The sequence below is a fragment of the Macaca mulatta genome, chromosome 1 (assembly GCF_049350105.2).
Source record: "Macaca mulatta isolate MMU2019108-1 chromosome 1, T2T-MMU8v2.0, whole genome shotgun sequence".
Classification (NCBI taxonomy): Eukaryota; Metazoa; Chordata; class Mammalia; order Primates; family Cercopithecidae; genus Macaca; species Macaca mulatta.
In genome coordinates, this window is record NC_133406.1 from 201,876,771 (window position 1) to 201,893,216 (window position 16,446).

General features: G+C 46.3%; 1 protein-coding gene and 1 non-coding gene across 5 annotated transcripts in view; one reads left to right on the plus strand and one right to left on the minus strand.

Moving 5' to 3' along the window:
• RHBDL2 (rhomboid like 2) overlaps nt 1-16,446 on the plus strand; it is a 58,984-nt gene that overhangs the window by 12,857 nt on the left and 29,681 nt on the right. For 3 of the 4 annotated variants that reach the window (XM_015135819.3, XM_077962871.1, XM_077962880.1), the window contains 2 exons: nt 12,422-12,792; nt 15,800-15,948. In XM_015135819.3, the coding sequence (XP_014991305.1) occupies nt 12,547-12,792; nt 15,800-15,948 (395 nt within the window). In that variant the 5' untranslated portion in view covers nt 12,422-12,546. Of the gene's footprint in view, nt 1-759; nt 881-12,421; nt 12,793-15,799; nt 15,949-16,446 lie in introns of those variants that run through there. The other variant, XM_015135813.3, reaches the window with a different exon arrangement.
• On the minus strand, nt 3,668-3,778 carry LOC114674966 (U6 spliceosomal RNA). Its single transcript, XR_003726058.1, has one exon. It is a non-coding gene; the product is annotated as a U6 spliceosomal RNA (small nuclear RNA).

Genomic DNA, 16,446 nt, shown 5'->3' on the forward strand with positions numbered 1-16,446 from the left:
GAAAGTGGTTCTGTAGAGTGAGAAGGCTGAGGTATTATGATGGTCTTTGAATGGGAGGGACTTGAAGAAATGATTCCGTGAGAGGCCCTGCACGTGACTGGGGTTCTCTCTGGTCCCCCTACCCTGAACCATAGCCCACCTGTGAAGTTTCAAGGAAGAAGCTTTTGACACGGAGTGGACCATGGAGAGAGCTCAGGAAGCAGAGTTGTCTACCTTAGTTGCCCTAACTGCTGAGGTCAAGTGTGCTTTGCTTCAGGAAAAAGCAAAGCTTTTGGAAATGGGCGTTTGTGAAGGCATTTTTTGTTTTTAAATCTTTTGCCTATTTATTCCAAGTGTATCCTCAGAAACGTAGCCAAAAGAAAACAACCACAACCACAAACCTGTAATATTGAAAAGCCAGTTCTTAATTTCTGTAGCTAAAAAAGCATCCTTTCAGGCTGTAACCGCAGAGAGATTGCTGCAGGCCTCTGACATAATGACGGTTTGCAGTGTGATGAAGGAGGCTGCTAAGCTCTGTGGCCCAGAGGCCCAATCCTGGCCTCTCCAATTACCCAGGCGCCTAGCAACACCACCAAAAGTCTCCATGCCAGGCCCAGCTGGGCAGCAATTGGCTACACCCAGCACAGCCCACTGCCCAGCCTCCTGAGCTTCCCAGCCACATCAAGGCTGGTCTCAGCCCCGGCAGGGGCCCGCCTGGTACCAACGAATGGGTGGGGCCAGCTGTTTAGAATAAACAATTCAGATATTTAAAAGCTCCCTGTTTGAATGCAGCTAGGCAAGCGGCTCAAGCTCACAACTAAAAGTGTCTGCCATGGAAAAGGAGTTGTTGTAAGGGCGTTGGCCTTGCCAGGGCCCTTCTGGGTGAGGCGAAGAAGGGAAGGTGAGCCTGATTTAGTCTTCCGGCTTCTCAAAGAGGCAAATGCTTTTCCCGTCTTGGACGCTTGTGTCCACCTAGAGTCCTCGTGGTAGCAGTGGGGATGGTGGGAATTCCCAGCCCCATCTTCCCCCAGGGCTCATGACCTGCCACGTCCTCTACAGCTTCCGTTCGGGAATTCCCAGGGACTAGTCTGGGACTGTCTAGGCAGCTGGAGGAAAAAGAGGGAGATAAGAGTACAGGAAAGGATGGGATGACAATAACCAAAAAGAAGACTCACACTTCTTTTGTTTAATTTTTTTTTTTTTAATTTTTATGTATTTAGTTTTTGGAGACAGGGTTTTGCTCTGTCACCCAGGCTAGAGTGCAAGTGGCACCATTGTAGCTCGCTGCAATCTTGAACTCCCTGTTTCAAGCGATCCTCCTGCCTCAGCCTCCCGAGTACCTGGAAGTGCAGCTGTGCACACCACTGCCCCTGGCAAACTTTAATTTTTAAATTTCTTTTTGTAGGGAAAGGCTTTCACTGTGTTGGCCAGGCTGGTCTCAAACTCCTGGCCTCAAGCAATCCTCCCGCCTCTGTCTCTCAAAGTGCTAGGATTACAGGCATGAGCCACCAGGCCTGGCCCATTCTTTCTTATTTAATTTTTTTTAAAAATGTGGCCAGGGCAGTGGCTCATGCCTGTAATCCCAGCTTGCTGGGAGGCCGAGGTGGGCAGATCACCTGAGGTTGGGAGTTCGAGATCAGCCTGACCAACATGGAGAAACCCCGTCTCTACTTAAATACAAAATTAGCTAGGTGTGGTGGCACATGCCTGTAATCCCAGCTACTCAGGAGGGTGAGGCAGGAGAATCTCTTGAACTTGGGAGGCGGAGGTTTCGGTGAGCCGATATTATGCCATCGCACTCCAGCTTGGGCAACAAGAGCAAAACTCTGTCTCAAAAAAAAAAAAAAAAAAGGGCGCGGTGGCTCATGCCTGTAATTCCAGCACTGTGGGAGGCCAAGGGGGGCGGATCATGAAGTCAGGAGATCGAGACCATCCTGACTAACACGGTGAAACCCTGTCTCTACTAAAAATACAAAACAATTAGCCAGGCGTGGTGGCGGGCGTCTGTAGTCCCAGCTACTCAGGAGGCTGAGGCAGGAGAATGGCGTGAACCTGGGAGGCAGAGTTTGCAGTGAGCCGAGATCGCGCCACTGCACTCCAGCCTGGGTGACAGAGCGAGACTCCGTCTCAAAAAAAAGAAAAAAAACCAATTTTACGTTTTAAAATCTTAAATTTATTTATTTATTTTTGAGACAGGATCTTGCTCTGTTGCCAAGGCTGGAGTAAATTTTTATTTATTTTTATTTATTTTTATTTATTTTTATTTTTTATTTTTATTTTTTTTTGAGACGGAGTCTCGCTGTGTCTCCCAGGCTGGAGTGCAGTGGCGTGATCTCGGCTCACTGCAAGCTCCGCCTCCCGGGTTCACGCCATTCTCCCGCCTCAGCCTCCCAAGTAGCTGAGACTACAGGCGCCCGCCACCACGCCCGGCTAGTTTTTTGTATTTTTAGTAGAGACGGGGTTTCACCATGTTAGCCAGGATAGTCTCGATCTCCTGACCTCGTGATCCACCCGCCTCGGCCTCCCAAAGTGCTGGGATTACAGGCTTGAGCCACCGCGCCCGGCCGTAAATTTTTATTTTTAACTCTAATCCCATGACAAATAAAGAAGTACCTTTCTATAACACTTGCTGTGTAGAAATCACAGGGGCTGTGGAACATGCGGGGGCTTTGGAGTCAGGCGCCCGGACTCTTGTCCCAGCCTTCCCCTCATTAGCTGTGAGACCTTGAGCAAATTACTTTGGTAACCTGGGTTTCTTTATCCTTAAAATGGGAATGTTATTACCCTGCCTTACAAAGTGGTAAAAATTAATGAAAAGAATGCTCATAAAGTGTTTGGCCTGGAAGTTGGCACACAGTAAGTGTTTATTATTCTAGTAGCTCTTTATTATCTTATTTGATTTTTACCACAATTTTGTAAGATGCTCAGGGCAGAGGTGAGCTCTGTTTTACAGCTGAGGAAACTGAGGCCCAGTGAAAAACTAAATGTGGATGCCAGGAGTAGAATTCAGGTCTTTACAGTGTCAAACACAAGGCAGGCTATTCTTCAAAGGCAGATGGCAAGTCCTTTTTTTGGTAGCCATTGTGACACGGCGGCTTCACAGCAATGGTGCCCTGTGATGGTAGAATGATAATGGAAGGGGTGCGGCCGTGCAGAGGAAAAGTCGGTAGGAGGCTCTTTTCTTTCTTTCTTTTTTTTCTTTTTTTTTTTTTTTGGAGATGGAGTCTCGCTCTGTTACCCAGGTTGCAGTACAGTGGTGGCGCGACCTCGGCTCACGGCAAGCTCCGCCTCCCAGGTTCACGCCATTCTCCTGCCTCAGCCTCCCGAGTAGCTGGGACTACAGGCACCCACCCTCCCACCACTCCCAGCTAATTTTTTGTATTTTTAGTAGAGACAGGGTTTCACCATGTTAGTGAGGCTGGTCTCGATCTCCTGACCTCGTGATCCACCTGCCTCGGCCTCCCAAAGTGCTGGGATTACAGGTATGAGCCACCGCGCCTGGCCTGCTAGAAGGCTCTTTTCAACATAAAGTCACACAAAGACTTAGTCAATGTGTGGTTGGAATTCCTCCTTCCCCCTTTTGCCTCCCCTCTTTCTCTCCCTCCTCTCTTTCTCTCCCTCTCTCTTTCCCTCCCTTTCTTCCAGAAGCATTCCTTTTTAAAAAACTGTTTTTTAAATAACTCTGCTGTTTTGTATGGAATGCTTCATGAATTTGCGTGTCATCCTTGTGCAGGGGCCGTGCTCATCTTCCCGTGCGTATCGGTCCAGTTTTTAGTGTATGTGCTGCTGAAGCGAGCACCACAAGCATTCTTTTATTGATTGATTGATTGAGCTAAGGTCTTGCTCTATCACTCAGGATGGAGTGTAGTGCCACGATCTTGGCTCACTGCAACCTCCACCTCCCGGGTTCAAGTGATTCTCCTGCCTCAGCCTCCCTAGTAGCCGGGACTACAGTCACGCATCACCACGCCTGGCCAATTTTTTTTTTTTTTTGTATTTTAGTAGAGACGTGGTTTTACCATGTTGGCCAGGCTGGTCTTGAACTCCTGACCTCAGGTGATCCACCCACCTTGGCCTCCCAAAGTGCTAGGATTACAGGCGTGAGCCCTGTACCCGGCCCTGGTTAATTTTTGCTAATTTTTTTGGCAAAGCCAGTCTGGGGAACTTCTGGTCTAGTTCACGGTGCAGCTGAGAGAGCTGTGGCTCAGAGCCAGGAAGGAACTTGCCCCGGGTCAAACAGCCAGGAAATGGCAGTCTAGACCAGAAAACACATCTCCTGATTCTGTGCTCCTCTCACTGTGTCTCCCAAACACAGAACAAGAACTGATTTTATTTTTATTTATTTATTTATTTTCTTGAGACGTAGTCTTGCTCTGTTGCCCAGGCTGGGGTGTAGCAGTATGATTTCAGCTCACTGCAACTTCTGCCTCCTAGGTTCAAATTATTCTCCTGCCTCAGCCTCCCCCAGTAGCTGGGATTAAAGGCATCCACCACCTCACCTGGCTAATTTTTGGGTAGTTTTAATAGAGATGGAGTTTTACCATGTGCTAGGCTGTCTCGAATGCCTGACCTCAGGTGATCCACCCACCTCGGCCTCTCAAAGTGCTGGGATTACAGACAGGCGTGAGCCACCGTGCTCAGTCAAGAACTGAATTTAACTTGCAACAGGAACACTCCAGGTAGAGTTAAGAATTTCTTGGCTATTCATATGTATTAGTTAGGTTATTTTATTTTTTAAAATTTTCTATTTTTGAGACAGGGTCTCTTTCTGTTGCCCAGGCTGCAGTGCAGTGGTATAATCACAGCTCACTGTAGCCTCAACCTCCCAGGTTCAAGCAATCCTCCTACCTCAACCTCCCACGTAGTTGGGGACCACAGGTGCACGGTACTATGCCCAGCTAAATTTTAATTTTTTTTTAGAGACGGGGTTTCACTATGTTGCCCAGGCTGGTCTTGAATTCCTGGGCTCAAGTAATCCTCCCACCTTGGCCTCCCACTGTGCTAGGATTACAGGCATGAGCCACTGTGCCAGCCTAGTCAGCTTTTTTTTTTTTTTTTTGGAGACGGAGTTTCGCTGTTGTTGCCCAGGCTGGAGTGCGATGGCGCAATCTCGGCTCACTACAACCTCCGCCTCCTGGGTTCAAGTGATTCTCCTGTCTTCGCCTCCCAAGTAGCTGGGATTACAGGCGCATGCCACCATGCCCGGCTAACTTTTGTATTTTTAGTAGAGACTGGGTTTCATAGTATTGGTCAGGCTGGTCTCAAACTCCTGACCTCAGGTGATCCGCCCACCTCAGCCTCTCAAAGTGCTGGGATTATAGGTGTGAGACACTGTGCCCGGCCCTAGTCAGGTTTTTTGATTGCAAAAGATGGGAACTGATTCTGTCTAATTAAATCAGGAAATGAATTTTATTCAAAGCACATTGAGTAAGTTACAGAATCATTGGAAGGCTGTAGAAACAAGGCTTGGGAAATAAGCAAAAACACGGAGAGACCAGGTACCTAGAATTACAACAAATCCCATCACAGAGCCAGGTAGATGAGGACAGCCTCAGTGCTGCTGCTGCCGAGTGCCCAGTGCTCCTGCCTTCATCACAGCCACAGCTGGCATTGGATGCTGGATGCCATGCTGACCCCAATGGCAAGGCTGTCTGGACACTGGATACTGCTGCCACTGCTGCAACCACTGTAAAGAATTTTTTCCATCCCCACCTCCAGCCTCAGAAATCCTAAGCAAATGCAGCTGGTTGGTCAAGCGTAGGTGACTAGCTGCCTCGGGACATGTGAAAGTGAATATTGGGCATGGTTAATGTCTGTAATGGCAGCTGTTTCCTGCTGTCCACCAGGAGAAGATAAATTCCCCAAGAAAACTGACAAATGACGACTACATACATGTTGTCAAAGAATACACTGAAAGTCCTTGACATTTGCAGATTCAACACTTGCAATTTCGGTAATTTACTAGTTACTCCCAAAGGCCTATTATGAATGAATATGAGTTGAATGATTGGCTTTGCCTGTTAGTGAGCCAGGCCTACCGGTCTGCCTGGACATCTCACATGACTGTTATCCTTTATGTAGTTTGCATGCAGTGATTAAAATATTTGTTTCTTGTTTGCAGAGTAGAAAAGATTCATAAAATAAATCGTCCATTGGTGCCAGTGATATAAACAAAGAGAAAGGAGGAGGTACAAGACAGTGACTTTGTTTTTTGGCTACAAATAGAAATTTTGGATAAACTGGCATGGTGTGTCAAGTTCAGTCGTGTCTAAGATCCCTGGTATCAGTTGTTTAGTGAGTGCATCAGCCAGTGCCAAAGCTACTCATCAAGAAAGAGATTAACCTTTTTTTTTTTTCTTTTGAGTCAGAGTTTCTGTCGCCCAGGCTGGAGTGCAGTGTCAAAATCTCGGCTCACTGCAACCTCCGCCTCCTACTGCAACCTCCGCCTCCTACTGCAACCTCCGCCTTCTGGGTTCAAGAGATTCTCCTGTCTCAGCCTCCCAAGTAGCTGGGATTATAGGCGCATGACACCACGGCCGGCTAATTTTTGTATTTTTAGTAGAGGCAGGGTTTCACCATGTTGGCCAGGCTGGTCTTGAATGCCTGACCTCAAGTGATCTGCCCGCCTCGGCCTCCCGAAGTGCTGGGATTACAGGTGTGAGCTACCATGCCTGGCCTGGCTATACTTTACAATGTAATTTTGGGAGGCACTGTGTGGTATGTAGTACATTAGAGCATCTGAAAGGTCTGGAAAAATCTTTTGCAAATGTCAGGAGTCTCCTATGTAAATCTCTTTATAGAAATCTCTTTTCAGCTGGGCATGGTGGTTTACGCCTATAATCCCAGCAGTTTATGAGGCCTAGGTGGATGGATCACTTGAGGTCAGGAGTTCGAGACCAGCCTGACCAACATGGTGAAACCCCATCTCTACTAAAAATACAAAATTAGCCAGGCATGGTGGTGCACACCTGTAACTCCAGCTACTTGGGAGGCTGAGGCAGGAGAATTGCTTGAACCTGGGAGGTAGAGGTTGTGGTGAGCCGAGATTGCGCCATTGCACTCCAGCCTGGGCAACAAGAGCAAAACTCCATCTCAAAAAAAAAAAAAAGAAATGTCTTTTCAACAGATTTTTTTTTTAAAGGTAGTCAACTGTCCTGAGTAAATGAGCACAGTCCTGCCCGTTCAAGTCTTTGGCCAACACACTGGCTCTGTGATTGTTAACAAGTAATGCTTATTCCAGGCAAAGTCAGGAAGTAGGACAGTTCTTTCTGTGTTTCCTTTTTTTTTTGTTTTTGAGACGGAGTCTCGCTCTGTCACCCAGGCTGGAGTGCAGTGGGCGATCTCAGCTCACTGCAAGCTCTGCCACCCGGGTTCACGCCATTCTCCTGCCTCAGCCTCCCGAGTAGCTGGGACTACAGGTGCCTGCCACCAGCCTGGCTAATTTTTTTGTATTTTTAATAGAGACGGAGTTTCACTGTGTTAGCCAGGATGGTCTTGATCTCCTGACCTTGTGATCCACCCACCTTGGCCTCCCAAAGTGCTGGGATTACAGGCACGAGCCACTGCACCTGGCCCTGTGTTTCCTTTTAAGAGTACTTGTGACCAGGTGGGATCATTCTATGTTTCCTCTTGAGAATACTTGTGGATTACAGGCTCTCTCACACCTGTAATCTCAATGCTTTGAGAGGTCAAGCAGGGAGGATCCCTTGAATTCAAGGGTTTGAGACCAGCTGGACAACATGGGGAGGCCACCATCTCAAAATGATGATAATAATAATAATGATAATAAAGTTAAAAACTTTTTTTGTTTAAAAAAAGAATACTTGGCAACCACGAAGGAAAGGTTTTGCTTACCTTTTGGTTCTTTTTTCCCACTCCCCAATTCTCAGAACCCATGAAAGGGTTTTGGTTCTTGGTGTGCATAAGGAACATTTCCATTTTTAGACAGAAGGCTAGAGACGTTCTAACAATCTACCTAGTTGTTCCCTACCTGTAGGATGAGAACTTTTCACAGCAGTGCCACCCAGTTTTGATCTGTGTATTTGAGGCCTTTCAAAAAACAGTGGGCAGCAACTTGCTGCAGATAAGAGGTAGGAGGTTTGCTTAGTGAGTAAGAAAGCAGAGTCAGCGCAGTAAATCTCAACCCAGTGAATGACACCCAATAAATGAGGACTCAAGTGCCAAGTAAAAGAATGGACAGCTGATGATGCTTGAATATTTATTTGAGACTAGAATGTGTTGTAATCCTTGTTTTGCTTTGAGACTCCTGCTCCATTCAATTGGGCTTCCAAAAATAATCTGAAGTGTGTTTCTAGACGCTGTATCCCAAGTTTGACCTATAGAGCCCATGGAGTTTATATACAGGCCACACCCAAGGAAGGACAAAATTAATGACAACATGACCTTCGATTAGATTTGCTTTGTGAGGCCCCGGGGAGGGAAACCTTGGACACAGGAGCTGGTGAATAGATTCCAGCAGTGTAAGGAAGAACTACCCAAGAATTAAAACTGTTAGAAAATACAGCAACCCCACTGAAGTCCATCTAGGTTGTTTATAATCCTTCACTGCTGTGAATAGTTTTGCATGAATAGCCTTGTAATATACCTTTGTGTATGTGCTCAAATACCTTTGAAGGGTGGATTTCTAGAAGTTGGATGGTTCTGTTGAAAGGTATATGCTTTTAATAGTTTATACACATTGGCCAATTGCCTTCCAAAAGGCTGCATTAATTTATACCTCATACATTGCACCCATTGCCACACACCTCATAAATATGGGATATTATTAGTCTTTTTTTGTTTTCTTTTTTTTTGAGATGGAGTTTCACTCCTGTCACCCAGGGTTGAGTGCAATGGCACGATCTCAGCTCACTGAACTCTCCGCCTCCTGGTTTCAAGTGATTCTCCTGCCTCAGCCTCATGAGTAGCTGGGATTACAGATGCTTGCCACCATGCCCAGCTAATTTTTGTATTTTTCATGGAGACAGGTTTCACCATATTGGCTAGGCTGGTCTTTAACTCCTGACTTCAGGTGATCCACCTGAGGCCTCCCAAAGTGCTGGTATCACAGGCATGAGCCACCGTGCCCGGCCTAAGTCTTTTTCATTGTTACCAATATGATAGGTAATATTTCCTCAGAAATTCAGGAGTGGGGCAGAAGATAAATGTGAGTAGGAGAGAGAGGGAAATGTCAGAGACTGGAAGGAGCACCTGTGAGCATTATAGCACCAGGTATTGGAGATAAGATAAATCAGAGAGAGGCCCCTGTTCTCAGGAAACAGGGTGGACAGGTATGGAAGTTGGAGGATGATAGTAATTGACTGAAAAGAGAGGTAAAACCAAAATGTTGGCTGGGTGCAGTGGGTCACACTTTTAATCCCAGCACTTTGGGAGGCTGAGGTGGGAGGATCGCTTGAGCCCGGGAGTTTGAGACTAACCTGGGTAACACAGGAAGATCCCATCTCAACAAAATAGAAAAAAATAGCTGGGTGTGGTGGCGTGTGTGCTTGTGGTCCCAGTTACTTGGGAGGCTGAGGTGGGAGGCTCACTTGAGCCTGGGAGGTAGAGGCTGCAATGAGCCGTGATCCTGTCACTGCAATACAGCCTGGGTGACAGAGAGAGACCTTGTCTCAAAAAAGTTAAATAAAAAAACCCTAAATGTTTCTAATTGCTACCAGTGTGCTCATTTAGTGCTAAAGCCTAAAGTAGCTAGAACTCCATGTCTACTTTACCGCACAAGGCAAGGCAGAAAGCAGTCATGCAATGAGTTTTGGCTAAACCGATTGGGTCAACTATCTTTGCAGCACAGCAAATATGTTTAGGCACTAACATGCCTAAAATGGTGGTCCTGAAGTTGTAAAATTTCTGGAACTGTTGAAATCCCAAGATAAGGGTAAATGTAATCCTTATTTTTGTAGCTCCTTTTATACAGTTGTATTGTTAACAATGTGGAATTGTATTTCCTCATAAAGTGATTATGTATGATATTTAGATTTACAATAAGGTCGATTTGTACAATGTGAACTGTCTCTAATTGAACTTATTTTTTAAATGCTTTAATATTTGTGGTTAAAAGCTGCTGATCTTAAATCCACATTGTAGTTTTGTCAACTATGAGATGTGGCAAAAACTAGAAAAAAATCATCAGTCTTCAAGGGAAATTAATCAAAGAGTTACATCTATGGACTGAATGTCTGACTCTGGGAGGCGGGTGAGTGGGTGGGTGAAAAGTGCAAGGGGAGAGCAAAAGCCTTTATTTTCAGAAAAGTTGCTGGGGAAAAGCAAAATAAGATGTCTCTTCCTCAATTTATTGACTATAACCTATTCTAATGTGAAAAGTTGCCTAATGAGTTTCATTTGAAAATCAGTAGAATTTGATCTGATTCCCAGTAACAGGCAGTGTGAAAACAGGCCCCAGGCTCAGCTCCATCCCTTCCATCTATCCATCCATCCATCTAAAACTCATTCATCCATCTATAGCCAATAACAACTAATAATTATAGGGTGTTTACTACGTGCCAGATACTGTTCTTTTTTTTTTCGAGACAGAGTCTTACTCCGTGGCCCAGTCTAGAGTGCAGTGGTGTGAATTTGGCTCACTGCAACCTCCGCCTCCCAGGTGCAAGTTATTCTCCTGCTTCAGCCTCCCAAATAGTTGGAAGTACAGGCACGTGCCACTATGCCCAGCTGGTTTTTGTATTTTTAGTAGAGACGGGGTTTCACCATGTTGACCAGGCTAGTCTGAAACTCCTGAGCTCAAGTGATGGGATCACAGGCTAAGCCACCATGCCTGGCCCAGATACTGCCCAGATACTGTTCTAAGTGCTTTATTGCATTATCTCAAGTAAGCTTCCCAGCGATGTTATGAGGCAAGTGCTATCATTATTCCCAGTTTAAAATGGAATCTGAGGGTTTCCCGATAAGTTAAACATAGAATTAATTACCATATGACCCAGCAATTCCACTCATAGGTATATGTTCCCCCTCAAACTGGAAACAGATGTTTAAAGAAAACTTGTGCCGGGCGCAGTGGCTCACGCCTGTAATCCCAGCACTTTGGGAGGCCGAGACGGGCGGATCACGAGGCCAGGAGATGGAGACCATCCTAGCTAATATGGTGAAACTCCGTCTCTACTAAAAATACAAAAAAAAAAAAAAAAAAAAAAAAAAAAAAAAATTAGCCGGGCGAGGTGGCGGGCGCCTGTAGTCCCAGCTACTCGGGAGGCTGAGGCAGGAGAATGGCGTGAAACCGGGAGGCAGAGCTTGCGGTGAACTGAGATGGCGCCACTGCATTCCAGCCTGGGTGACACAGCTAGACTCCGTCAAGAAAGAAAGAAAGAAAGAGAGAAAGAGAGAAAGAGAGAAAGAGAGAAAGAGAGAAAGAAAGGAGGGAGGGAGGGAGGGAGGGAAGGAAGGAAGGAAGGAAGGGAAAGAGAAAGAAAGAAAGCAAGCGGCCGGGCGCGGTGGCTCAAGCCTGTAATCCCAGCACTTTGGGAGGCCGAGGCGGGCGGATCACAAGGTCAGGAGATCGAGACCACAGTGAAACCCCGTCTCTACTAAAAATACAAAAAAAAAATTAGCCGGGCGCGGTGGCGGGCGCCTGTAGTCCCAGCTACTCAGGAGGCTGAGGCAGGAGAATGGCGTGAACCCAGGAGGCGGAGCTTGCAGTGAGCCGAGATCGCGCCACTGCACTCCAGCCTGGGCGACAGCGTGAGACTCCGTCTCAAAAAAAAAAAAAAAAAAAAAAAAAAAAAAAAAAAAAAAGAAAGCAAGCTTGTACAGGGATGTTCATTCACAATAGCCAAAAGGTGGAAACAACCTAAATGTCCATAAACAGATGAGTGGATAAACAAAATGTGGCATGTCTATACAACGCAACAGCATTCAGCCATAAAAAAAGGACATTCTAGGCCGGGTGTAGTGGCTCATTCCTGTAATCCCAGCACTTTGGGAGGCTGAGTCGGGTGGATCACTTCAGGTCAGGAGTTCAAGACCAGCCTGGCCAACATTGTGAAATCCTGTTTCTACTGAAAATACAAAAATTAGCCAGGGAGGGTGAAGCAGAAGAATTGCTTGAACCCAGGAGGCGGAGGTTGCAGTGAACTGAGATCCTGCCATTGCACTCCAGCCTGGGCCAAAGAGCAAAATGACTCAAAAAAAAAAAAAAAAAAAAAAAAATTAAATGGCAAAAATGGTAAATTTTATGTTATGTGTATTTCACCACAATTTAAGAAATATGTAATTTGAGGCTTGGAGAATTTAATTAAGTGATTTACCTGATGTTAACTGACAGCTGATACGTGGTAGAGCTGTGTTTTAATCTCAGTCATCTGGCTCTTTGGCTCATGCTTTTTAAAACAATTACAGGGAAAACTTTATTTTGGGCCATTTAGGAGGTTTAGATCATTTTGATCATCTTCAGCTGTCTTCTCTTTACATGCAGGAAAGGCCTTGGAAAGCGGTGGTTGCGCCAGACAGCCCAGGGAAGAGCCACAGCCTGAGGACCTAGGGCCACCTGCTGTTCCCTGGGATTCATGTCCTTCTGGGGTGGAGGGAGAACCCAGGACAATGGCTGCTGTTCATGATCTGGAGATGGAGAGCATGAATCTGAATATGGGGAGAGAGATGAAGGAAGAGCTGGAGGAAGAGGAGAAAATGAGAGAGGATGGGGGAGGTAAAGATCGTGCCAAGAGTAGAAAGGTCCACAGGATCGTCTCAAAATGGATGCTGCCTGAAAAGGCCCGAGGAACATACCTGGAGAGAGCTAACTGCTTCCCGCCCCCTGTGTTCATCATCTCCATCAGCCTGGCCGAGGTGAATGGGGAGCGGGGTGGGCAATGGGGTAAGTGGCACAGGGGAGTTGCAAACAAACTAGGGGTCAGATCTAGATCTAGAGAAGAGACTGGGAACGTGTGAGAGAGCTCGGCGGGGATGGGGACAGCACACACCTCACCTCTGCCTCCGCCCTCCCCACAGCTGCCTTTGAGGCTTTCCCTATACTCACGGTCACTGCCAACCCAGGTGGAGTTTCCTTTGTCAGACAAAACTGCCCAGCTGTGGCTGCAGTTTCAGTGGCTTCCTTTCATTTTAGCCGTGAGGTCTTTAGGGACCAAATCATCCTGGGGTTGCACATAGGCTTTCTCTCATGAACCGATTGAGACTGGTTGGTAAGGCCTTTCTGGGACCCCAGGTTTAGAACTATTATAGAATGCTTCTGAATTTCAGTAGGAAAACACCGGGATCCTTTAACAATGTCTACTTCAGGCAATATGTGATGTGTTTTCAGGCTCTGATCTAGCCAGTCCTCTTGTTTTCCAGAAAAGACTGCAAGTCTCAGAGAGGTGGGATGACTTTCCCAAGGTCACATCATAGTCACTGGGCCAGGATGAGGCTCCCCTGAACCTCACGGCACCTAGTTTTTTCCCCCACACTTGATGTCCTATAAAGGAACACGTGATGTCCTAACACTTGATGTCCCCACACTTGATGTCCTATAAAGGAATTGGCCAACCGTGGCTGCCTGTGGAGTGGCACTTCAGGGGCATTAGGCAGTTCCTAATGGAACCCTTTTAGTTCCCACTGATGCACTGATGCCTCAGCTTCCTTTTCACAAACTGTATTCGTCAAGAGTTCTTCAGAAAAACAGAATCAATAGGTGTGTGTGTCCTGGGGGAAGAGAGATTAATATTTATTTTAAGGAATTAGCTCAAGTGATTATGGAGACTTGGCAGGTTCAAAATCTTCAGGGAAGGCTGGCAGGCTGGAGGCCCACGGAAGACTTGCCATTCAAGTCCAAAGGTAGAGTTCTGCTGGCAGAATTCCCTTCCCTAACAGAGGACAGTCTTTTCTCTAGCAAGGCCTTCAACTGACTAGACAAGGCTCACCCATTGTATGGTGGGAAACTGGCTTTACTCAAAGACTACTGATTTAAATATTAGTGTAAACTGTACCCTCACAAAAACACCTAGGATAATGTTTAAGCAAATGTCTGGGTAGCATAGCCTAGCTAAGTTGACACACAAAATTAACCGTTGCAGGGACCAAGCCTCTTATGGCTCAGATAAAGGTAAGGCTAAGGTGTAAGCGTCCCAGGAGATGCTGTGGTCAAGTCTGTTTTGGTTGAAAGGGCACAGTTCTAATTGTTTTCACAGGATTTTATTGCGAGACTGCTTGCAACTGGGAAGTCTTCGGATCTGAGGCGTCTGTATCTGCTTTTTCTGCTTCTCCCTCCTGTTATCCTTCCGGCCTATGAGTTGTCTTGTGTTCCAGTCAGCTGTGTGTGTGTCTGTTCCAGGTGAATGGGGAAGAATGAGATAAGCTCTTGTGGTACAAATCACAATTGCCTAGATAGTGAGTGCTATGGAGGAGGGTGGTTTGCCATAGGAGGCTCATGGAGCAGGTGCTGAGACACCTGCCTCTCACAGAAAGACCAATTTTAAAATTAAACATTTTCAAATAAACTTTTAGATAAAATAGAAAGTTCCTGTATGCTCCTCACCCAGTTTCTCCCATTGTTTATATCCTACATTTCCATAGTACATTGCATTGTTTTTCTTTTTTTTCAAACCCAGGATAATCTCTGTATATAGTACATTACATTTCCATAGTGTGTGTGTGTGTGTGTGTGTGTGTGTGTGTGTGTGTGTATATATGTATTTTTTTTAATTTGAGATGGAGTTGCTCTGTCGCCCAGCCTGGAATGCCAGTGGCATGATCTCAGCTCACTGCAACCTCTGACTCTCAGGGTCAAGTGATTCTCCTGACTCAGCCTCCCAAGTAGCTGTGATTACAGGTGTGCACCACCACGCCTGGCTAGTTTTTTTTTTTTTTTTTTTTTTTGTATTTTTAGTAGAGACGTGGTTTCGCCATGTTGGCCAGGCTGGTCTTGAACTCCTGACCTCAGATGATCTGCCTGCCTCAGCCTCCCAAAGGGCTGGGATTATAGGCATGAGCCACTGCACCTGGCCCCATAGTACATTTGTCAAAACTAAGAAAGTGCCATTGGCATATTCCCAACTAAACTCCAGATTTATCTGGATTTTTACCAGTTTCTCCATTAATGGCCTCTTTCTGTTCCTCTGGTACCCACTGCATTTAGCTGCCATGTCTCCCAGGCTCCTCTGATCTATGTATGGCAGCTTCTCAGTCTGTTTTTCATGACTCTGATAGTCTTGAGGGGGACTGGCTAGGGATCCTGTAGAATGTCCCCCAGCTGGGGTTTGACTGATGCTTTTCTCGTGATTTAACTGGAGTTATGAGTTTGGGAGAAGAATACCATGGAGGTGAAGGGCTCTTCCCATCACATGGCCTCAGAAAGTTGAGGACATCACATGGCATCACTGGGACATTCACCTCCATCCCTTGGTTAAGGGAGGGTTTGCCAGGTCTCTCCCCTTGCAAGTGACTATTTTTCCCTTTCCCTGCTCTATTATTCGGAAGCCAGCATTGACCTACTTTCATAGGAAGTTGTAAATGAAAGATCAGTTGGTGTGACGACGAGGGCAGTGGGTATTTAAGAGTGAGAGGGTAGTAGAGAACGTAGTGCCAGAGAGCAGGGGGTCCAAGAGCAGGGCAAAAGGGGTTCAGAAAGTCTTCCTTACAATATGAGCTAGCACTGCTCCCAACCATCGGAGGAAGTGGGGTATGGTGGAAACCATCACAGCGGGGGATGGTGAAGAAGTGTATTTCATGTCATCTTCTGGCTCTGTGGTGTGGCCCACTTGAGAGCTGAATCATCTGAAACAGTTACTGCCCATGGGCCTGAATGGGGCCCCTCTCTGGAGACAGTGTGGTTAACACTCATGTCTGCTCCCTCCGTCAGCTGGCAGTGTTTATTTACTATGCTGTGTGGAAGCCTCAGAAACAGTGGATCACCTTGGACACAGGCATCTTGGAGAGTCCCTTTATCTACAGTCCTGAGAAGAGGGAGGAAGCCTGGAGGTTTATCTCATACATGCTGGTACATGCTGGGTAAGCGATGACAGTTAAGCCCCTGGTATCATAGTTGATTATATCATTGTAACCTCTAACATTTGTTGAGTGCTTTATTATTGATAAGGCACTTTCATGTCCATAATCTTCACAGCAACCCTAAGGAGTAGGTATTGCTCCCGCTGTTTTATGTCTGAGACTTGGAAGATGTAGTCATGAAGGCTGAGGTGGGCAGATCACACGAGGTCAGGAATTCGCGACCAGCCTAGCTGATATAGTGAAACCCCATCTCCATTAAAAATAAAAAAATTATCCAGGCATGGTGGTGCATACCTGTAGTCCCAGGAGGCCGAGGTGGGAGAATTGCTTGAACCTGGGAGGCAGAGGTTGTAGTGAGCCGAGATCGTGCCACTGCACTCCAGGCTGGGGGACAAGAGCAAGACTCCATCTCAAAAAAAAAAAAAAAAAAAAAAAACTTGCTCCAAGTCACACAGCTAAGTTGCAGAGCTAGGACCTCAGCCCACTAGTGCTAACTCT